This window comes from Aspergillus karnatakaensis (genome assembly GCF_047715665.1).
Source record: "Aspergillus karnatakaensis strain CBS 102800 unplaced genomic scaffold BJY04scaffold_4, whole genome shotgun sequence".
NCBI classification, from domain to species: domain Eukaryota; kingdom Fungi; phylum Ascomycota; class Eurotiomycetes; order Eurotiales; family Aspergillaceae; genus Aspergillus; species Aspergillus karnatakaensis.
This window is the reverse complement of record NW_027395716.1, coordinates 895,067-915,402: the sequence shown is the minus strand read 5'-3', so window position 1 is coordinate 915,402 and position 20,336 is coordinate 895,067. Positions and strand designations below refer to the sequence as shown.

General features: G+C 48.9%; 9 protein-coding genes across 9 annotated transcripts; 5 read left to right on the top strand and 4 right to left on the bottom strand.

Annotated features, from left to right (window-relative positions):
• Positions 1-294: 294 nt before the first annotated feature.
• Positions 295-1,444, bottom strand: BJY04DRAFT_101819 (DUF5572 domain-containing protein). Its single transcript, XM_073707941.1, has 2 exons — positions 994-1,444; positions 295-898 (listed from the first exon to the last, which is right to left on the bottom strand). Exons 1-2 carry the CDS (start codon positions 1,245-1,247, stop codon positions 559-561), a joined length of 594 nt encoding a protein of 197 aa, XP_073576184.1. The 5' UTR covers positions 1,248-1,444; the 3' UTR covers positions 295-558.
• On the bottom strand, positions 1,292-3,324 carry BJY04DRAFT_101805 (TFIIH/NER complex subunit SSL1). Its single transcript, XM_073707940.1, has 3 exons — positions 2,945-3,324; positions 2,508-2,843; positions 1,292-2,446 (listed from the first exon to the last, which is right to left on the bottom strand). The coding sequence occupies exons 1-3, from the start codon at positions 3,169-3,171 to the stop codon at positions 1,642-1,644; spliced, it is 1,368 nt and encodes a 455-aa protein (XP_073576183.1). The 5' UTR covers positions 3,172-3,324; the 3' UTR covers positions 1,292-1,641.
• Positions 3,323-7,361, top strand: BJY04DRAFT_179032 (M1 family metallopeptidase). The gene is made up of 12 exons (XM_073709833.1): positions 3,323-3,750; positions 3,810-3,979; positions 4,057-4,481; positions 4,534-4,755; positions 4,815-4,932; positions 4,990-5,106; positions 5,168-5,193; positions 5,252-5,462; positions 5,530-5,600; positions 5,659-6,101; positions 6,163-6,375; positions 6,443-7,361. The coding sequence occupies exons 1-12, from the start codon at positions 3,479-3,481 to the stop codon at positions 7,035-7,037; spliced, it is 2,883 nt and encodes a 960-aa protein (XP_073576182.1). The 5' UTR covers positions 3,323-3,478; the 3' UTR covers positions 7,038-7,361.
• Positions 7,362-7,388: 27 nt separating this feature from the next.
• BJY04DRAFT_101725 (Rab family GTPase YPT1) lies at positions 7,389-8,806 on the top strand. Its single transcript, XM_073707939.1, has 5 exons — positions 7,389-7,663; positions 7,896-8,019; positions 8,090-8,137; positions 8,193-8,420; positions 8,510-8,806. Exons 1-5 carry the CDS (start codon positions 7,653-7,655, stop codon positions 8,702-8,704), a joined length of 606 nt encoding a protein of 201 aa, XP_073576181.1. The 5' UTR covers positions 7,389-7,652; the 3' UTR covers positions 8,705-8,806.
• Positions 8,807-9,738: 932 nt separating this feature from the next.
• pmp47 (putative peroxisomal membrane protein Pmp47) lies at positions 9,739-11,421 on the top strand. The gene is made up of 4 exons (XM_073709832.1): positions 9,739-10,063; positions 10,122-10,849; positions 10,897-11,162; positions 11,215-11,421. The coding sequence occupies exons 1-3, from the start codon at positions 9,942-9,944 to the stop codon at positions 11,007-11,009; spliced, it is 963 nt and encodes a 320-aa protein (XP_073576180.1). The 5' UTR covers positions 9,739-9,941; the 3' UTR covers positions 11,010-11,162; positions 11,215-11,421.
• Positions 11,422-11,951: 530 nt separating this feature from the next.
• BJY04DRAFT_101693 (WD repeat protein) lies at positions 11,952-15,031 on the top strand. The gene is made up of 2 exons (XM_073707938.1): positions 11,952-12,109; positions 12,162-15,031. The coding sequence occupies exon 2, from the start codon at positions 12,185-12,187 to the stop codon at positions 14,750-14,752; it is 2,568 nt and encodes an 855-aa protein (XP_073576179.1). The 5' UTR covers positions 11,952-12,109; positions 12,162-12,184; the 3' UTR covers positions 14,753-15,031.
• On the top strand, positions 14,813-16,434 carry BJY04DRAFT_179016 (WW domain-containing protein). The gene is made up of 2 exons (XM_073709831.1): positions 14,813-15,277; positions 15,332-16,434. The coding sequence occupies exons 1-2, from the start codon at positions 15,192-15,194 to the stop codon at positions 16,272-16,274; spliced, it is 1,029 nt and encodes a 342-aa protein (XP_073576178.1). The 5' UTR covers positions 14,813-15,191; the 3' UTR covers positions 16,275-16,434.
• Positions 16,435-16,440: 6 nt separating this feature from the next.
• On the bottom strand, positions 16,441-17,596 carry BJY04DRAFT_179013 (uncharacterized protein). The gene is made up of 3 exons (XM_073709830.1): positions 16,999-17,596; positions 16,805-16,897; positions 16,441-16,738 (listed from the first exon to the last, which is right to left on the bottom strand). The coding sequence occupies exons 1-3, from the start codon at positions 17,498-17,500 to the stop codon at positions 16,518-16,520; spliced, it is 816 nt and encodes a 271-aa protein (XP_073576177.1). The 5' UTR covers positions 17,501-17,596; the 3' UTR covers positions 16,441-16,517.
• A 167-nt stretch (positions 17,597-17,763) lies between these two features.
• Positions 17,764-20,044, bottom strand: BJY04DRAFT_213888 (putative AMP-binding enzyme; the record flags this gene model as incomplete). Its single annotated transcript, XM_073715056.1, has 4 exons — positions 17,764-17,869; positions 17,921-19,511; positions 19,559-19,814; positions 19,871-20,044. 4 exons carry the CDS (start codon positions 20,042-20,044, stop codon positions 17,764-17,766), a joined length of 2,127 nt encoding a protein of 708 aa, XP_073576176.1.
• Positions 20,045-20,336: the final 292 nt, after the last annotated feature.

Sequence of the window (20,336 nt, the reverse complement as noted above, 5' to 3'; positions counted from 1 at the left end):
TATGGGAACCGGTATGACCGACCGAAGACATAGATTCGATCTGATTTTCTTTAGATGTGATTTGTGTGCATGAGTGGCTTGCGAGCTAGACTTTCAAGCTTTCCACATTTACACAGATGGGCCAAGCGGAGAGAAATTGACCACATCTGCTTTGTGCTCGTTTCATATACGCATCTCGTTGACCTCTTAAGACCTTTACTTTTTTATTTCTTATGGTGTCCACACTCTTCATGTGTCTCCACAAGAGAGTTGAATATGCTATTTTCTATGGAGATGGTCCGCATATTATGAGCGCACAGTGACGGACGTACGAAATGATCCTCGCAATTGTTTGTACGACCGCCTTGTTTAGGATCGCAAGGATCCTTGTTCGTTATTACCTATTTCTAGCTCCAGGGTGTATTGCATGATGCCTAGTCTCACGGTTTGCTACTGTTGTGGGCAAAAATCAACATAGCTCTTGTGTAGGCTAATAGAAAGGAAGTCAACCACGAGCTGCAGAGTCTATTATGACATCGAGTCTGGCCTCTTCAAATAGAGACTTGCTTTCCCTAAGACCTAGGTAGCCGTTCCCTTCTCCCAAGGCTTTAATCGCCTTGGTTTTTCGCTCTCGGTACCCTGGCCAGTCAACAGGGTATCGGGTATTTGCTGTATTCCTGGAATTTGCTGACCCGTTGTGATGAGCTCGACTATATGAGCAAACGACGTAGGATAGGCCGGTTCACCGCAGATGGGTGTTGCTTGTTGCCCAGTGTCTCCAGATATCGGCGGCAGAGACACTGTCGCAGAACCAGTCTTGGGCGATTGAGAGCCCAACTTCTGATGTTCGGAAGAATGCCTTGCTTCCAGCCAGAGTTTATATGTGGCAACATTCAGCGGTGACGTGAGCTTCTCTTTCCTGAGACAAGAACAGCCCAAGTTAGCACATATTCCGGGATCCATACTCGCGAATTAAGGCAACCGTTCATCTTGGATGGGCCCCTGGGCGAGTACCTAGCAAAGTAATAGCATTTCGCCTGCAGAACTAGATCGTCGTCGCGAACTAATTCCTCTTTCAAGGCGGGTGTTTCGGGATGACCGAGTATGATTGCTAGTCCGGCAGCAAACTCGGGGTCCGTTTCGAAAGGATATACACTCAATTGATGATATATCTGCACATCGATAAGCTGGGATCCCGGTGTTTGCGCGTGGGGTGTGCTTTCGCGCGGGGGCGGGGAAGATATCTCGGCCTCGCTTGTTGGATTCATTTGAGGCAGCGACAATCGCTCGCTTCTCTCTCGCGTTGGGTTGTTGTCAATGTTAAAGGGTAAGTTGTGGCAAACTTCTAACAAGCTAGATTCTTATCTAATTTGTCGTAATTCCGGTAGCTGTAAAACATTAGGTCAAGCTTGTGAGTTTAGGTTTGCGGAGAAAGCTCAGATTAGCCGAGGTGCTAAACATGTGACGTATTATCCTAAAACGGGTATGCAAGAGTCCGACCGGACTCGACAGGTTGCAATGTATACGACCCTGGTATCCATGTGCGAAACCAGGGTGTGTATCATGCACGACATTGCGAATTGTTCGGGAAATTGGAATTTTCAAGGCGAGCTCATCTTGTGCCCTTGCATCGCGACCCACGGTAGCAAGCAGCAATGCTATTTATTTTGATGTATCCATCTGATCTAGACCGTCCTGACTTCTAGGGACATCTTCTTGGGGATCGTGCGGGGCTCTGCTTTGACAACCAGGACAATTATGTACCACCTCATGCGCAAAGAGGTCGCAGTCAATGCAGAAATGACTTTTGCACACTGTGCATTCGTAGCGACTGCTTACACTCATCCCCTTGGCTAGATTCTCAGTAATGTGCCATTGCTCCTTAGGAGGGACAGATGGAAAGGATATGCCACAGGCGAAACAACTTATACTTTGGGAAGCTCGTTGCCATGGAACCTCAGCCCAGTTCATTAACGGAAATAGATGGTGATACGACCGAGCAAGATGTGTTGAGAGGATCAGCGTCAGGCCGCAGGATGGACACTCAGCTGGAAGACCGCAGACTTTGCTGTTGCATCGCGAGCATAGATATCCGCCAGAGGTAGGATTCGAATGACATGCGCAGAGGGAAGGGAAGGGTTCAATGGTACGAGACGGGAAACCCATCATTAAAAGGGAGCTTGTGGATTGTTCATGAGAGTATGTAGCTGGTGGGGTCGTCACATTCATCACCAACTCACGAAGATGTTGCTCGTTCAGGGCCACACCATAGTAGGTATCATCACCGCCGTTGGTCTTTGCACACAGTTCCCGACATATCGCTACCTGAGCGGCAAGGCCCACGATCCCAACGCGAATCTTATCATCGATGAGTGAGGTTATGGTCTGATGGATATCACCTGGATCGGAGGACAACAGTGAGCCGAAGATAATAAAAACTTCTCGGGTTCCATGGCTGGGCGTGTGGCTGTGAAGATAACGAACAAGGTTAGCGTCAAAGAGCGTATTTTTATCAGGAGGAAGCTTACAAAAGAGCACCTCGAGCCATCTCAAGTCCATTCTGCAAACTTGGAAGGCCCTTTGGGTCCTGGCTTCTTAGATCCTGGATTGCGGTAATATGGTCTGTCGGGTTTCCGCTCATGTCGCTGACCCGGAGCGCAAGGCCGTCTCGTAAGCCGACAACGCCAATTTGGGAGATTGGGTTCTGCTCAAAGAACTCTCGCACGAAATCTTGTGCGTAGCGTAGCGTCAGCAGATATCTTGTTGGACGTAAATCTTTCTCCATCATCGACTGGGATAAGTCCAATAACAGGACAACATGGCGTATGATGCCGCGCTGTAGTGGCGTCGTGTCTTTAAGCAGCCTGGATATGGTGCACGAAGTTAGTTCGTGCTCTTTGGCTTCACTGCAGTAATGCGATTCAGATTGAAACGGCCGTTAAGCCGGACCGCTCGAGATATTTACCTTTTGCGCTTACTAGCTTCTAATAAACCTTCGACTGTCGAGCTTATAGTGCCATCTGCACCTTCAACCAAGGTCTCCCATGTGCGCGAGAGCTCGAATTCAGCGCCGCCTTTCTGTTTCCTCCGCTTGGAGGCTGGTCCTGTCGGGCCTCGCGAACCTCGAACGATAGTGTCATCGCCTTCATCCTCGGAGACACCCCCAACATACTCCTCGTCGGAGTCTGCCATGGTCCTTGAGTGTCGTTAATGAGACCCTCATTCGTGCTTGAGTGTTGCCGTAAAAGGATTGATGAGAGCTCGGATCGGCGCCCGAGCAGGTCCAAGCTCCAGGTTCCTCCGCCTAAGCTCCGAGCCTCCGACAGGTTTTGCTCCGTTACGTTATAAATTCAAGGTATACTTGGTTGAGCGTATATATGATCGACGAGCAGACTCTGACACCGCTGTTAAGAGGAATCGTCGAGTGAGGCCTTTTCTTTCTTCTCCAAAACTCTTGCTGTTGATTCACCGGCGATAACCGCTGGGGTGGTTCAACTGCATGTGGGGGAGACGCAGTATCGCGTCAACCAAATGCGCTGGGCTCCGTTGCCTGCGAGGGCCTCGAGTTAATCAACCGTTCCGACCAGTCTCATCCTACCTCCGGCCCCCCTCCTCTTCCCCCTCTCACTCGGCCACTCCTTCTCGCTCCTACAATCTACGCCCACTTTCAGCTTGCTCTCTCAAGTCTGTACTACCGATTGCTACTAGAAGGTACTGCTCTGCAGATTTTCGAGCGATGGCTTCAGAGGATAGAGATATTCTTCCCAGCGAGTAAGCCCGATAAAATATAAACCCTTAGTGAACTGAATCGAAATTGATCGAGAACGCAGAGTCAAGCCCATTCATTACGGCATATCCTTGTATGACTTACAGCTTAGTGATTCGTGGGGCTACAAAGGTATCGTTAAAATCAACTCAAAAGTCAACGGCCCTACGAAGGAAGTGGTGCTCAACTCGAAGGAGATTGAAGTACAGCATGCCGAGATCCTGGGTGCAGATGGTAAGTGAACTCCATATTGTTGAGATTTTATTCAGCGCCAAAAGCACCTACTGATTGGCATTATATTATCACCATAGGCGCGGAGTGGGCAAAAGCATCGGAGATCACCTATGATCAAAAATCGGAGCGAGTGACCCTCAGATTCCCTGAGCAACTTCCTCATTCGGATATCGTAGTCTGCATCTCGTTCACCGGCACCATGAACAATGCCATGGCTGGGTTCTACCGCTCAAAGTACAAGGCTGTCGTTGAGCCGACTCATGATACCCCTAAGGAAGGAGACTTCCACTTCATGCTGAGCACTCAATTCGAGTCCTGCGATGCGCGTCGAGCTTTCCCCTGTTTTGATGAGCCGAACCTGAAAGCTACGTTTGATTTTGAAATCGAAGTGCCTAAAGGGCAAACGGCTATAAGTAACATGCCAGTCAAGACTGAGAGGAATGGGAGCAAGCCCGAGCTCAAAGTAGTTTCATTTGACACCACTCCAGTAATGAGCACTTATGTTTGTACCAGCATTCTTTCGGCTGTTGCTTCACGCTAATGTTTTCTTTCAGCTTCTGGCTTGGGCGATTGGTGACTTCGATTACGTTGAGGCTCTAACAGAGCGCAAGTATCAAGGGAAGAGCATCCCGGTTCGTGTTTACACAACCAAAGGCCTTAAAGAGCAAGCCCGTTTTGCTCTCGAGTGCGCCCATCGGACTGTCGATTATTTCTCGGAGGTTTTCGAAATCGAATATCCTCTGCCCAAGGCAGACCTTTTAGCCGTGCATGAGTTTGTGAGTATCCTTTGCTCATACTCTGGATGGAGCCCTAATAACGCCCCTTACCTTCCTAGGCTATGGGTGCCATGGAGAATTGGGGTCTTGTGACATACCGTACGACTGCTGTTTTGTTCGATGAGGGTAAATCAGATACCCGGTATAAGAACCGCATTGCTTATGTTGTCGCGCATGGTGAGTGATATATCGCGCTCGGATTTTCTAGAAAATGGCTTACTCAAACTATGTTAGAATTGGCCCATCAATGGTTCGGGAACCTTGTAACAATGGATTGGTGGGATGAGCTTTGGCTGAACGAGGGCTTTGCTACATGGGTCGGATGGCTTGCCGTAGACCACTTTTACCCAGGTAAGTTAATATGTCCATACCTTCTTCACTGCTCTGGAGCCATCTTGCCTAATGATACTAGAATGGAATATATGGTCCCAGTTTGTCGTACGCAATTCTCGAGGTATTTCATAATTATTTATCAGTGAGGTTGACTGCTGCACAGGCTGAAGGTGTTCAACAAGCGTTCCAGCTCGATTCGTTGCGCGCATCCCACCCAATCCAGGTACCTGTGAAGAATGCTCTAGAAGTTGATCAGATTTTCGACCACATTAGCTATCTCAAGGGCAGCTCAGTTATTCGCATGCTTAGTACCCACCTTGGCAGAGAGACTTTTTTGCGAGGTGTAGCACAATACCTGAAGGCTCACGCTTATGGTAAGTCCATTCTAGATTGTGACACTTAGGTCTATATTAGTGGCAGCCGTTAACACGCTACATCAAGGCAATGCTACTACCAACGACCTTTGGTCTGCGCTTAGCCAAGCCTCCGACCAAGACGTCAACAGCTTCATGGTAAGCCATCGCCAAACTGTAAACTCTTCTCAATTGTTCTTCTAATGACCTGTTGAAGGATCCCTGGATTCGCAAGATCGGGTTTCCGGTTGTCACCGTCTCCGAGGAGACCGGTCAGCTTGATATTCGTCAAAATCGATTCCTTTCGACAGGCGATGCTAAACCTGAAGAAGATCAAACAACCTGGTGGATTCCGCTCGGAATCAAGGCAGGCCTAGATCTGACTGCGCAGGAGCCCCGTGCCCTTGTTTCAAAAGTGGACACTATCCAGGGCCTTGGTCAAGAATCGGTTTACAAGATAAACAAGGACCTCTCGGGGTTTTATCGGACAAACTACTCCCCCGCTAGACTGGAAAAGCTCGGGAAAGCGCTGGATTTGTTGAGTACTGAAGATAAGATTGGTTTAATTGGCGACGCTGCTGCCCTTGCTGTATCTGGAGAGGGTACTACCGCAGCTTTACTGTCGCTACTGGAGGGCTTCAAAGATGAGCAGAACTATTTGTAAGTCGCCCTTTCTCTTTTTTGCCTATACTCATTTACTCCATGCTAATGCAGTCGACAGAGTGTGGTCTCAGATTTCGTCTTCTGTCGGCAACCTACGCTCCGTATTTTCTCAAAATCAAGCTGTAGCTGAGGGCCTGAAGAAATTTGCTCGTGGGCTGTCATCCCCTGCTGCCGACAAGATCGGCTGGGAATTTAAACCCAATGAAGAATATTTGACTGTTCAATTGCGAAAGCTTCTCATTGCCATGTCAGGTCTGGCCGGCAATGAAAGGTGACTATCTCCCTGTTTTTCTAACCACCCCTTTCTGAGCCGTAACTGATCGGCCATTTTTTTCCAGCATCGTCTCCGAAGCTAAGCGACGCTTTGGTCTCTGGGCAAGCGAGGAAGACAAGAGCGCCATCCACACGAACCTCCGCTCCACTATATTTAGCATTGCGGTTCTAGAAGGCACTCGCACCGAGTATGACTCGGTGAAGGACGAATACCTTAAGACAGACACAGTTGATGGAAAGGAGATCTGCCTGGCTGCACTCGGACGTACGAAGGACGCCGCACTGGTGGACGATTACCTTGACTTTGTGTTCTCGGACAAGGTTGCAATTCAGGATGTCCACAATGGCGCTGTTTCTTTGGCCGCTAACTCTAAAGTTCGCCATCTGCTATGGGAATACCTGAAGAGAAACTGGGACTCCGTTGAGACTCGGCTTTCTGCAAACAACGTCGTTTTTGAACGTTTTGTGCGAATGGGGCTTTCAAAATTCGCGGACCATAGCATCGGAGCTGATATCGTTTCTTTCTTCCAAGACAAAGATACAAGTGCATATGATCGCGCACTCGTGATTGTGGCAGACAGTATTCGAACCAACGCTTCTTACAAGGAAAGAGATGAGAAGCAAGTTTTGCAATGGCTTGAGGCACATGGCTACGCTTAGTGATTGCGGGCGAATATGACGTCCCGTCCAATGCGTGGTTCAGAGTATCACTGATAAGTTGGAGCCTGGATTATAGTGATCTTAACAGACTGAATAACAGAAAACGGTGCTTATAACACAATATTTAGTAAGAATAAATTTCTGCAGCTCGTTACATAGACCAGCTCAATGCCTGATAATTCGGGACAACCAGCAACAGCCGCGGGACCCCTGCTTGTGACGAGTTCCGACATGTAGTCGGATAGCTACAACAGAGCAGACTTATATACAAAATTTTCAGAGATTACGTCGATAGAACAACGTATAGTTGACCACCTATTTATCTTCTGATGTTGCTGAGACTTGTCTCACGCCCTTGGGACCTTGGGTTTATTGTGGATGGAACACTAAGCCGGATTGGTCATAGGTACTGAAAGGGTCACAGGTCACTTGCACGGTGGGCTCGTTTGCTCTCCTGCACTCAGCAACACCGCCGAAGTCCATCCTAGCTGACACTTCCCAACAACGTTTACATCACTTGGTTCTCGGTCTTCTATCCCAAACCGAATTTTGTCTTCCTTCTAATTCATCATCTTTCTTTCTTTTCCCAGAGTACACAGTCACATCACTTTTAACATGAACCCTGAGTGGTAAGTTGGTGGAACGTCTGGAGGTGCCTATATTCAAGGACGGTTCTGTTGCTTTGTTATTACGATCTTACGCTTTTCATGTTCCTTTTGGCTCGAATTATGAGCTTTATGACATGATTATGCGTGGTTGACTAACTGTTATTTCACAGAGTGACCCCGACTTCAATCTGAATACAACCCCAGAGACTATCGACTTCTTCCCCATGTTCGTGTCCTAATACCCGATTAGATACGACTACCTCTTCAAGCTCCTCCTTATTGGAGACTCCGGTGTTGGAAAGTCTTGCTTGCTCCTCCGATTTGCAGATGACACCTACACGGAAAGCTACATTTCCACTATCGGGGTAGACTTCGTACGTCTCTTAACTGATCGGGCGAACACTCTGGCAACCTGGACATAGTTTACTGATCGACTCTGGGTAGAAAATTCGTACTATTGAGCTTGACGGCAAGACAGTGAAACTTCAGATCGTATGGTTATCCGGTAGAATCATACCTATAACTAAGTATAGCTGACAGCGCCTAGTGGGACACTGCGGGTCAAGAGCGCTTCCGAACCATCACATCGTCTTATTATCGTGGCGCCCATGGTATTTGTGTTGTTTACGATGTCACCGATATGGATTCTTTCAACAATGTGAAGCAGTGGCTTCAGGAAATCGACCGTTATGCGACCGAGGGCGTCAACAAGCTGCTTGTTGGAAACAAGAGCGATATGGAAGACAAGAAGGTTGTGGAATACACTGTTGCGAAGGTCAGTGGCCTTCCTTGCAATCATAGTCGGATTCTTTCTTCTTGGTTGAAGTGCAAGCCAGCCGTCTAACATCTAGCTTTCGCTTATAGGAATTCGCCGATAGCCTTGGAATCCCATTCCTGGAGACATCTGCCAAGAACGCATCCAACGTTGAGCAGGCCTTCTTGACGATGGCAAGACAGATCAAGGAGCGCATGGGCACCGCGACTGTGAACAACAAGCCAACTGTGCAGGTCGGCCAAGGACAGGGTGTGCAATCCGGCTCTGCCGGTGGCTGCTGTTAGACGAATCATGACCCAGAATCAAGCCTGCTAAATACCTTTTTGGCGCAAGGCGGGCATTAGAGCAGGGAACTCTTATTTTCTTCACAACAAAGTCAGGCTACCCTGCCCATACCTTATCACAGTGCAAACGAATGGTGTTGATTGATTTTTCAATCGACTGAGGACGATGTTGGAGGAGCCTGTGCCATTTTTCGCATGCTCCAGTCAACCCACTACCCTTTGTCTTTTTACAATACAGGAATTCTTCCAGGATTTGCGTCCTATGTTTTTGCTTGCTTCTCACTTTGTTCTTGTTTCCCCACGCTTTCTGCTCGGATTCTGCTTCTGCGACTTTACTATGGCATCTTTACTTCGATTTTCTTCTATGTTTCCTAGGTTGGATTGATTCGTTGCGTGTCTTGCTAGGCTCAATTAATGGGGTACGCTTGAATGGTTCATGGACTCGCTGGTAAATTAGAGGGTGTAAGTATTATAAATGGAACTTTACCTTGAATTAAGAGACTGTGATTGTTTTTGGTGCCCGTGCTTCAAGTGGAGGTAGCTGGTCATGGCCCGCTCTTCTCGAGCGAACCGGGATGCTCATATGACCGACCCAATTTCAACACGATCACATGCAGGCCGGGGATAGCACTGAGCCTCAATAGATGAATAGAGCGTCAAGCAGATAGAGGATCCAAGATCTAGCCCTTGTTGACTTAAGGTTTGAGAACTAGGATCAACCTCGGTCAAAAACACTACTGGAGCTAGATATCCCGACTTCATCCAGCAGCCTGAATGGCAACTAGATTTTTTCCGGTATACTGGGTCAAGACAACTTACTAGAAGCCTAGTTTAGTAGTAACAGAGCCGGAATGCAAAATTTGCACATTCTCCAAGCCTTAGGTAGAGGACAATGATTGGAATTTATGTGTCAGTCGTGATCCATGTTCAGGTGTGCTGCTGAATACTACGGAGTAGATCAGCCGAGGCATAGGTAGGATTCGGCAAACGTCATGAGAATGGGCTAGGTACTCCGTACCTAATCGCTCCCCGATCCCCAGTCGATCGAAATAATACCAAACATCTTGACTTCGATCCACCCCCCTACCTTTCCATTCCGAATATAACTTGTGTCTCTCCTTAGAATATCTCCTGTTAATTCCTTTCCTTCAGCTAGCTGCTATCTTCCCATTGAAACCTTGAACTTCCTCGATCTCATACCTCTCACTCCCTCGCACCTGAACCCTTGGTCTTCGTTATGTCTCTATCAAAGGTTGAGGATCCGAAGAAAGTCGCTGTTGCGGCTGCAGCCCAACAAAGTGACAACATAGCGCATGCTCTAGCAGGTGCCGGGGGTGGCATACTTTCTATGATTCTGACGTGCGTTGTTGTAACAAAACCCTCATCTTTAGGCACTTCCTTACTTTGATCTGAGCAGATACCCGCTCATCACACTCTCTACCAGAGCTCAAGTCGAATCCAAGCGCGCGCAGTCTTCAACTATTGATGCAGTCCGTCGCATAGTGCAGAGAGAAGGAATCATTGGGCTATACTCTGGCCTTGAGTCAGCCCTGTTTGGTATCAGCGTGACAAACTTTGTTTATTACTACTGGTTTGAGTGGACTCGGTCGGCTTTCGAAAAAGCTGCAGAAAAGGCTGGCCGTTCAAAGAAGCTCTCAACCATTGAGTCGATGATTGCCGGGGCGATTGCGGGGAGTGCAACGGTCTTGCTTACCAACCCAATCTGGGTTATCAACACCAGAATGACCGCACGCAAAGCCGGATCCGATGACGACTCGCTGCCCGGTGGCCACAAAAAACAGAGGGCGTCAACCTTTGGCACACTTTTGGATTTACTTCAGAAAGAGGGGCCTAGCGCACTTTTCGCTGGGGTCTTGCCTGCTCTCATTCTCGTGATCAACCCTATCTTGCAGTACACGATCTTTGAGCAGTTAAAGAATGTCGTAGAGCGCCGACGCCGTATGACGCCAAAGGACGCCTTTTATCTCGGTGCTCTTGGCAAAATCTTAGCTACATCTATCACGTATCCATACATCACGGTGAAGAGCCAGATGCATGTTGCGAGTCGGGATGGGCCAAAAGAGGGCTTGAACGGAAGCTTGAAGAGGATTATCAAAGAGGAAGGGTACACTGGGTTATACAAAGGTAAGTTGATCAATATGGTCTGATCACGCATGCTAAAAGCTCAATAGGAATTGCGCCCAAGGTCACTCAAAGTGCAATCACTGCAGCATTCCTGTTTGCATTCAAAGATGTCTTATATGATGCAATGGTGTCTATCAGGAGGCGTCGCTCCCTCAACTAGATAATGATCTGCTTTCAGAACAGATTTGGGGTACACCAAGTGACTTTCAGGCTGAACTCTGAAGCAGCTCATCCCCACTGCGGAGCGGTCATGAATGGGTCCTAACCCCGGACTCCATGCTTCTAGTGGGGGTTTCATGGGGAAATAAACTAGGTAGTAGTCTGTATTACATATGTATAATCTCCATTGCTTATTTCTGACATAGGTGTTTGTCTCTGCATTATTGGTCTCATATTCGACTCAACGAAGCTCTGTGTCTTAACTCGATTGGTTTGAGTGGCTTTGATAAAATCTCGCTTACATTGACGCAGTAGTAACCGACTCCTACGGAAGCCTACGGGGTCGCACTATATCCTGTAACCATAGAGCTTTCCATATATAGATTCACTCGAAACAATTCCTGAAGTACAGAGTAATCACATTCCAGATTTAGACCTCAAGCTATACGGAGTAGTCCAAATAGTCATTGTTCTTATATCTTCCTGATCACAGACAGTGCTGAAAGATATTTTTGTCAGCCATTGTTTACCGCCTACTTTTTATGGAAATAGAGACTATCGCGGGCGCGTTCACGCGTCAAGATTCCCAAATTCTGCCCACCTCTCTTTGTCTTTGGATGCAACAACCTCCTCAGCTTTTTTCCCTTTGCCCTGAGCTCCTCTCTGAAGAGACAATCATTTCCTTGTACTTGATAGCTCAACTAATCTGAGAGCTACATCTTTTTTTCTTCTTAGTTCACCTTTCCATAAAGTTTTGAGTAAGTTCTCCACCAAGTTTCTTTCACTTTACTAATTTCACTGATATTACAGGTGATTCTTCTGGCTGCTGTTATTTACTAGCTTCTGGCCTTGGGCTCTACAAATTTCACCTAAAGCAGGCTCTCAACCAAAAAACCTTGTTAAATACAGCATGCGTCAAAGTGGGCTGTAGAGGTATTTCCTGCTGCAAGTGAAGCAACTAACTTGAAATGCATTGCCTCACCTACATTGCAACCTGGGCGCTCTTAAGGTGCCTCTGAACCATTGCGCTCTTCTCAGTTTCACACACCAACGTATGATGATGCATTGGAGGATTTAAAGATAGATCACTACTCAGATTAGGTAAGGATACAGAACAAGCAATTTGATCTAATATACTAAGACCTCTTATCAGCCAGCACTGGAGCCGCTTTGGAAATGGGAGAAGCTTTCTCGGCAAAGAGATATTCTGAGGGCCACTCGCTCTTCGGGTCCTCAGACTCCACGTTGATCAAGGAGTCTGAGGATTTACTTTCTAAATTTATTGGACGGTCCTCTCAATCTCCCCAAGCAATGGAGAAGGAAGCCAAAGGCCCATCAGGTACACCAAAGGCCAAGATAAAAATACCCCGGGGAAATGTTCAGTTACGACCAGAAAGCAGATCATCATCACAAGGCCAGCCAATAAAGCCACGAACAGCCTCGGGACCTGGGTTAAACCAGTCAGTTGCTTTGCCTACCGTGATGTCTAAGTCTACAAGGTCCTCAGCCTGGACACGGCAGGAGCTCCAGCCATCACCAGATTCCCATATCCCTAAGCCTGCGGTAGCACGGCGCTCCCGTCGCCCAAGACAGGAACCGTCCAATTACTTTAAAAAAACCTCTATCTCTAGCAGTGAAGGTGAGAAGGAACTTCCAAGAGCTCCGCGAGCATCAGCACGCAGTAATGTACTGCCACGTCAGACCAAAGTGATTCCAGATTCATCTTTGCCAGTTCCTACTATCAGGCAACAACGGTACTTAGGCGGTTCTTTACGACGGCGTGAACTAGGTGCTTTCTCGACTCAAAGTTTATGTGCAGAGGTATCTTCCGATTTGAAATTCTCTAAATCCTGGAAAGGGGCATCTAATGATGTTGTCTCGCTGGCCTGGTCACCTGACGGCACGAAGTTTGCAGCAGGCGCCACCGCTCAGTGCGACGAACACATGATGGCGTATAATCGAAAGAACAACCTGCTCTTTGGCAATCTTGTTACTAATGAATTGCGGGAACTGCCTGATCACTGGATCAAGCGGCCTAGCGGTAGAAGTACCGCTGACCATATTCTGAACGACACTCGACTTTTCATGAGCGTGACTGCTGTGCAGTGGTTTGGAACTACCCTCTACTCAGCTAGCTATGACCATACAGTAAAATTATGGGATACACGGGACAATGAGCCCAGTTGTCAAAGAACCCTCAGACATGACTCGAAGGTCGTTGTGATGGCGCGTTCAAACTTTTCTCATGACTTATTAGCGACTGGGGCGGACAACCTTGGTTATTGGTGTGTGGACGAGGGTAATTTCTCAACACTTGAAATCTCGCGGCTACGGTCTAGAAGGGATATGGAGTTAATACCAACATCGCTCGCATGGGGAACAAGTCAAGCTACCAAAGACTATCTACTTGCAGGTATGTCTGAGAAGGAGGATAGTGGTGTTGTGGCTCGTCATGGTCTGCTTGCGGCCTTTCGTTTTGGAGAATCATCCGTTGTTTCGGAATCATTTCAACCAAGATCACAGAATGTCTTCGACGTTACGTGGCATCCTTCTCTCCCTACATTTGCTGCTGCCAGCACTGCTGGCCAGCAAAGTTCCCCTGGTACACGTTCTGTTGTGAACATGTTTGATCCATTGAGGATGAAGTCCCGTGTGATGGAGTTGGAATGCCCTGCACTGGATATAAATGAGGTGCTGTTCTGTCCCTTCCAAACTGATTATGTTTCTGCCAGCTGCACAGATGGCAGCACATATGTCTGGGATCGTCGAAATCATAGCGAGGTTCTTCACGTACTCAAACATGGAGAAGCTCTCAACCAACTTGATGAGACCTTGGAGAAGGAACAGGCTGATACTGGGGTAAATTTACAATTATGGGGTAATAACCTGGATCAGTTCTATACGGGGGGCTCAGATGGCATGCTTAAAAGATGGAATATTCTCCGAGCGCCTGAAGATCTGCTCGTTGAAGATGTCGCCTCTCTAAATGAAGGAGTTATGTGTGGCTCATTCTCGCCAGATAAGAGCAACCTGTTAATTGGGGATGTCTCTGGAGGAATACATCTTCTATCTAACAGTCCATTTTCTCCGGAACGATCCGACTTTATAATCCGAGAAGCACATTACCCTTTGAGGGTCGATGACTCGGCGTCAGGGTCAGGGATCAGGGCTGCGCAGGATCTACTATCCTCTGGTCAAATCGAACGGCATCCCATATTTGGACCTGGCAAAGGACCTGAATACAAGGGACCATTCGCCGCCTGGGCGAGGCCAGGTGGAACTCCTCAGGAATGCATGCCAACAACTCAACTTATGGAAAAGTATGAATTGCGGCAACTGAGTGGTACAGCACCACAGAAAAGAGGGCACTTAACTCATGCTGTCCGAAGAGAGTTAGAGGGGCACATAACTCTTGCCAGCATTCGAAACCAAATCCATGGACGAAATAAGAGGCGTACACCAACCATTAAACAAGAGATGTTGGACGAGGTCAATGTTGTTGATCTATGCAGTGATGAGGAACCTCACACGGGGCACCGAAAGTCAAAGACAAAACCAAAGGTCTCACGGGCTTATCTCAACAACACCGAGGTTGAGATCATAAACCTTGATTCCGAGGACGACAGTGGCGAGGTCCGGGCAAGCCCAGCAACTCAGCCGTCAAATAATCAGCAGGATGATTTAGTAGAAGACTATTGGTGGCCTGATTCAAGGCTAATAGACCCGAATTTCACAGAGGATTGATGTTGTGATACTTGTGATTTAATAAAATAATAGCCAGCATCTGTGTGATTAGCGTGCATTTCTAATGATAATGAGCTCGACTGCCTGCCTTTGAGAACATGCACATTGCACACAAGTTATCAAGATTATCAAGCTGCCTGGTGTGGCTTAGCACCGTTTGCATAGCCACTGTTATCTATGACTTGTCGGGCCTAACAAACCAAAAAGTCCGATCCACCCACCAATGACGTGACGGCGTATACCATGCGGCAATGATGACCGAAGAGGTATATAAGGCGAGCATCCAGCAATCCCCGCATCCCGCGGCCATTCTTTGGTTCTGGAATTTGGTGATTCTCCTTCGGCTCTTATTCTTTTAACCTTGAAAGTTCGCTTTATCTCTCGAGATCTCTCGTAACCACAGAGTCATTCCTACAATCTTGCTGAAACCGTTCATCTGATGTCTTTTGCACCCCCACCAGGACCCCCTCCGCCTTCTGTGCCGGAGGGCTGGACAACACAGTTTGATGACACCTACAAGCAATGGTAGGGGCCAGTCGCTCTCCTGTATCATCGCGATGCTAATCAGCCGCTCTACAGGTTCTACATCAACATAGCCACTGGTAAATCGCAATGGGATGCACCGCAGGCCACCCCAGTAGCGACACCCCCCGCTTCAACACAAGTTCCAATTCTCCCATCAGAACAACCACACAACGGCCAAGCAGCCCCCCCGCCGCCTTCTTACGAAGAATCCGGCCCAGGCAACCCGTCTGCCGTCGCAAGCGCTGAATACTCCGATAAGAAGAATGCTAATCTCTTCTCCTCGAACAACCCTTACAACGGCGACTCCACCTCGGCATCTACCCATGTCAACGGCCCATCTGGCTCCGACGTCAAAGGCACTAGCTCCGTTGAAAGCGACGCTGAGCTAGCAGCCCGGCTACAGGCTGAGGAAAATGCCAGGTCCAGCGACACCCCCGGCGCTGCGGCGAACTACTATGGTGGCGGTCACACCCCGCAGTCACCTACCCCTTCCTCAAAAGGGGATCAAGATATGGGAAAGAAAAAGAAGGGTTTCTTCAGTAAACTCATGGGCAAGGCTTCCGCCGCATCCGCCAGCCAGGGCCACGGCTATGCCAACAGACCCGGGTATGCTCCCTCACGACCGCATCACCAGCAGGTTCCTGTTGGTTATGCGCCTCAGGGAGCGTATGGAGCACATAGCCCCGGTCCAGGATACGGTGCTCCAGGTGGATATTACCCGCCACAACAAGGGTATGGTCCCGGTTACGGTCAAGGGTATGGGATGCAGCCCGGCTATGGGCACCCGCAACAGGGGTTTTACGGGGGTGGTGGGATGCGGCCGCAAAGGCGGCAAGGTGGTGGTGGAATGGGGATGGCTGGTGCAGCGGCCCTTGGTGTCGGTGGTGGTTTGATTGGAGGTGCGTTGTTGGCTGATGCGATTGATGATGACCATGATCACGACTATGGAGGCGGTGATGACTTCGGCGGTGGTGATGATTTTGGTGGAGATTTCTAGTTGTCTTGATTTTTTGCGGACTATGCTTATGTTGTACGATGTTTCTAATGCGGTGTTGGAGGACATCTGGGTTTTTCTTGAGCCATGTAGTTAATATTTTACGCTCATCCTTTTAATTCAGGACTATGTGCACAAACTAATCACAGATCTTTTGTTAAAAGACTACTTCATAGTTCATAGTTCAAACCTATACTCTAAACACAGCCCCACTGTAGATATACACCCCCTACCTGCCTTGATCGTCTACCTTCTCCGTGCACTACGATTCTCCCTGCCAGTCGCCGCCCCTGCACCTCCAGCCCCAGGACCAGGAGAAGGAGCAGACTCTCCTCTCGGCGCTGCACCAGCCATCCACCCCGCAAGGTCAAAGTTCCCAGCACCACCACCAGCCATTGCACTCTGCGCACCGGTAATGGGCGACGCACGGGACTGCTTCTCGAATTCAGCACGCATTTCGGGGTCCACTGCATAAGGCCGTTAGCAAGCTCTACTAGAACAACAATGGTTGAAGAACAAAGGATTAACCATACTGTTCTCCATAAGCTTCGGCATTCCAAAGGTAAATCCCAAGGCCACAATCGCCAGCAGGATCATTGGGTTCTTGAAGAGCGAGAGAGGTGAGACTGTAGAGAAATCAATCATTAGCATACTGTACTGTACTTCCTCTTGTCTTCTCTCTAATTCCAAGAAAGGCAGCAGAGTCAGGGATAGTGGAAAAACACACAAGTCTGTCGAACTTCATAAAATCCCTTCCTCCCCACCACCCTCACATCAACCACAACCTCCCCACTCGAGCCATTTCCACCACCAACCTTCTCCCCAGCCGGTCTAACATACTTCTCAACCCCGCGATTCCCCCACTCATTGCCCCGGAATGTCTCCCAAGCACCCTTAACGAACCCCCGCTCATCAAGATCAACCCTTAGCGGCGCAAAGACATACTCGGATGATCGGATGTCGAGCAGATAGGAGCCAGACAAATCATCCTGTTGCGGATCCTTGTGCTCTGCGGAGGCGAGTCCGGAGAAAACGAATGTTCCAGAGCGGGTGAGGGGCGCTTTGAGTGGCTGAGCGAGCGAGGTCGAGGTTAGTGTTGCATGCGTATCGGCTGGGAGAGAATGCGGGTTTGGGAGAATGGTGGAGGGCGGGACGGTAATTGTTAGTTTGGAGGAGAAAGATGGGGCGATGAGGAAGGAAATGAGGGAGAGAAATTTTAGAATATGCATTCTGGAGACGCTTGGATGGTGAGTTTGGATGTTGGAGGTTGATGTTGGGTTAAGGAATAGAGAAGTTGAAATAGGTAGTTGAGTAGTTGGTTAGCTCGCGCCAAGCATTTAGCTACCGGAGCACATCACATGTCGCCAGATGCAAACATCCAGGAAGTCAAGTTTCTTTTAATTTATAGTACAGTGAAAATGTTATGCTCATACAAGGGACGTCCGTCGTCCCGTGGGAAATGATATATACAGGAACCCTGATAGCAGCCCATCTACAACTTGGCTTTAGGAGCGGATTGCTCATTGTTCGCATCCTCATACAATTGGTCCAGAAGCTGGCGATACTTCTTTACAACAGGGGGGCGTTTGAGTTTGAGGCTAGATCTGATTAGCATCAACTGCAGTTCAAGAGTTGGTGAAAGCACATACGTCGGTGTCAGTAGGTTATTCTCTACTGAGAATGGCTCAACCATCAAGGCGACATTCTTCACCCTTTCGTATCCCGCGAGCTTGTGCTTCTTCGCCACACGCTCCAGATCCCTCAGCACCGCTTTTCGGACATTAGTGTCGTTCACCACTGCCTTGATAGTTTCAACATCAATGGGATCGATCGTCCGGCCAAGCACCTTGCTGGCAAATGGAGCAAACATATCAGGCTGCACACCGAAGATACCAACCAGGAAAGTCTGAACGCTGTCACCATGAACGTAGGCTTGGGCGAAGTACCCAATCTCCGAAGAGATAATGCCCTCAAGTCGTTCTGGGGAGATGTACTCTCCCTGTGCCAGCTTAAGAACGTTCTTGCGACGATCGATGATAACAATACGGCCTTTATCATCGATCTTGGCTACATCACCTGTTCGAAACCACCCATCTTCCGTGATAGCCTTGGCCGTCTCTTCGGGATTCTTCAGGTACTCTGTGAACACGTTCGGGCCACGAAGCAGCAGTTCGCCGCGAGGGAAAGGCTTGTCATCAACCGAGTATTCCATGTCAGGAAGAGAGAGCAGACACGCCTCCGTGCAAATAGCGAGACGCCCGCAGTTGCCTGATGTGAGATCCTTGGCCGTTTGCGCGCAAGCCATAGCATAGGTCTCGGTCAAGCCGTAGCCCTCAGAGAAATCGGCGCCAACGGCAACACGCAAGAAGTCATGTAAGGAAGGATCTAAGGGTGCAGATCCCGAGATCATGGTCTTAACACGTTCCAGACCAATGGCTGCAGCCACCTTCTTGGCCCAAATTCGATCATACAAAGCGTGCTTCACCGTTGCCTGGCTGGGATCGGGGTTCTTCAAGTTTGCGCTCTTAACCGAAACGATATGCCTAGACAGAGCTCCACGGAAGCCAGGCGCTTCGATAGTGGCGGCCCGGATGGCGTTTCCAAAGCGGCTGTAGAGACGAGGAACTGAAATGAAACCAGTGGGTTTGAGCAACTTTAAATCATCCACCAGCTCAAGGATGTTTCCATGGAAATAACCAATGCGAGCACCGGCCCAAAATGCCGCATGTTCTGTGAGGCGTTCGAAAATGTGGGCCAAGGGAAGATACGACGCAAATGTGTCGTCTCGAGCTTGAGGGATGGCCACGAGTGCAGAGGAAGTCGCTGCTACCGCATTTTCATGCGTCAAGACCACGCCCTTGGGTGCGCCAGTAGTACCGGAGGTATAATTAACAGTGACACGATCTGAGGGCTTAGGAGGGTTGTAGGGACGATTGGCAGCAGCACCAAGGGCCTCGACTTGATCTATGCTGTAGATTGCGAGGTCCTGGCCGGCAGCCATGGATTCTAGGAGGGCTCGCTTGGAATGACCGGCGGGCTCACCGGCGTCGAGTGAGTCTAAGCTGACAATGATCTTTAAGTTTGGCAGAGATGGCTTGAGCTTGATTAGCTCAACCACATGAGGAAGAGACGCCACAACGCAGCTCAATTCGGCATGATTGATGATGTATTCGGTCGCATCGGGGGCGAGGACATCGTAAATCGAGACCGAGTACAAGTTCTGGGACATACAAGCCAGGTCTAGAACTTAGCTTCATTCATTAAACCTTGATTGAGGGAATGTATACCTGTGATCTGCCACTCCGGGCGATTTTGACACCAAAGACCGACGCCGTATTGTCCTGGACGAGCACAGGTATGTTTGTGGTGCAGCTCCACCAAACCGGACCCGAATTCAGCACGCCGTTTCTGAACCGTGCCGTAGTCAATCCACTGGTACTGGCCCCAGGTCTTCGTCACTGGATCATATGGACGCCATCCAAGACAGTCGGCCTTGGGGGTTCGGTTCGCAGTCGTTTCGAACATGTCATGGGCGGTTACAACCTACGTACGTTAACTTGCGCTTCTTGAAACTAGACAAACCCTGCACGAGCGCATACAGTTGGATCCAGCGTCTTGATCAATCCTTTCTGCGTGTGATAGGAACGGTATATCGGACTTCGTCCTTCTTTCTGAGTACCGGGAATAGGAACGGAGTACGGCTTGCCCTTGGGCGGCTCCTGGTTGAGCTCCGCCGCACGGGTAAAGTGGACTGGCTCTTGGGAGAAAAACATGGCTCCAACTGATCAACTCTGCCTTCGAGGCGGTTTCAAAATGACGGCAACGGGGAATCCGACCTGCTCGCTGGGGTAAAATCGTGGGGCCGGGTAGAAAGGGAAGGCGGGTCCACAAGATTAGCAACGTTAGACCTTAGGTTTAACTGTGCTAGGGGGGACGAGGCAATCAGTAGACTTGGAGGAAATATGGAGAGAGGATGAATAGAAAGAAGAAGGAGGGAGGAGAAGGGAAAGAGGGAGGTGACAATTACAAACGGTGGTCGGGACTACTAGATTACTGGAGTTGGTT

What these genes read in the sequence shown, in the direction of transcription:
- BJY04DRAFT_101819 (XM_073707941.1), bottom strand. Translation starts at nt 1,247, where the DNA reads ATGAATCCAACAAGCGAGGCCGAGATATCTTCCCCGCCCCCGCGCGAA. An exon ending in AAATGCTATTACTTTGCTAG is followed by an intron (nt 899 to 993) that starts GTACTCGCCCAG and finishes TTCTTGTCTCAG; the next exon opens with GAAAGAGAAGCTCACGTCAC.
- BJY04DRAFT_101805 (XM_073707940.1), bottom strand. Translation starts at nt 3,171, where the DNA reads ATGGCAGACTCCGACGAGGAGTATGTTGGGGGTGTCTCCGAGGATGAA. An exon ending in GAAGCTAGTAAGCGCAAAAG is followed by an intron (nt 2,844 to 2,944) that starts GTAAATATCTCG and finishes CACCATATCCAG; the next exon opens with GCTGCTTAAAGACACGACGC. An exon ending in ATGGCTCGAGGTGCTCTTTT is followed by an intron (nt 2,447 to 2,507) that starts GTAAGCTTCCTC and finishes TTATCTTCACAG; the next exon opens with CCACACGCCCAGCCATGGAA.
- BJY04DRAFT_179032 (XM_073709833.1), top strand. Translation starts at nt 3,479, where the DNA reads ATGTGGGGGAGACGCAGTATCGCGTCAACCAAATGCGCTGGGCTCCGT. An exon ending in CGAGATCCTGGGTGCAGATG is followed by an intron (nt 3,980 to 4,056) that starts GTAAGTGAACTC and finishes TTATCACCATAG; the next exon opens with GCGCGGAGTGGGCAAAAGCA. An exon ending in CGTAGACCACTTTTACCCAG is followed by an intron (nt 5,107 to 5,167) that starts GTAAGTTAATAT and finishes TAATGATACTAG; the next exon opens with AATGGAATATATGGTCCCAG.
- BJY04DRAFT_101725 (XM_073707939.1), top strand. An exon ending in CCACTATCGGGGTAGACTTC is followed by an intron (nt 8,020 to 8,089) that starts GTACGTCTCTTA and finishes GACTCTGGGTAG; the next exon opens with AAAATTCGTACTATTGAGCT. An exon ending in TGGAATACACTGTTGCGAAG is followed by an intron (nt 8,421 to 8,509) that starts GTCAGTGGCCTT and finishes TTTCGCTTATAG; the next exon opens with GAATTCGCCGATAGCCTTGG.
- pmp47 (XM_073709832.1), top strand. Translation starts at nt 9,942, where the DNA reads ATGTCTCTATCAAAGGTTGAGGATCCGAAGAAAGTCGCTGTTGCGGCT. An exon ending in ATACTTTCTATGATTCTGAC is followed by an intron (nt 10,064 to 10,121) that starts GTGCGTTGTTGT and finishes TGATCTGAGCAG; the next exon opens with ATACCCGCTCATCACACTCT. An exon ending in GTACACTGGGTTATACAAAG is followed by an intron (nt 10,850 to 10,896) that starts GTAAGTTGATCA and finishes AAAGCTCAATAG; the next exon opens with GAATTGCGCCCAAGGTCACT.
- BJY04DRAFT_101693 (XM_073707938.1), top strand. Translation starts at nt 12,185, where the DNA reads ATGGGAGAAGCTTTCTCGGCAAAGAGATATTCTGAGGGCCACTCGCTC.
- BJY04DRAFT_179016 (XM_073709831.1), top strand. Translation starts at nt 15,192, where the DNA reads ATGTCTTTTGCACCCCCACCAGGACCCCCTCCGCCTTCTGTGCCGGAG. An exon ending in GATGACACCTACAAGCAATG is followed by an intron (nt 15,278 to 15,331) that starts GTAGGGGCCAGT and finishes GCCGCTCTACAG; the next exon opens with GTTCTACATCAACATAGCCA.
- BJY04DRAFT_179013 (XM_073709830.1), bottom strand. Translation starts at nt 17,500, where the DNA reads ATGCATATTCTAAAATTTCTCTCCCTCATTTCCTTCCTCATCGCCCCA. An exon ending in TTATGAAGTTCGACAGACTT is followed by an intron (nt 16,898 to 16,998) that starts GTGTGTTTTTCC and finishes ATTTCTCTACAG; the next exon opens with TCTCACCTCTCTCGCTCTTC. An exon ending in GCCGAAGCTTATGGAGAACA is followed by an intron (nt 16,739 to 16,804) that starts GTATGGTTAATC and finishes GGCCTTATGCAG; the next exon opens with TGGACCCCGAAATGCGTGCT.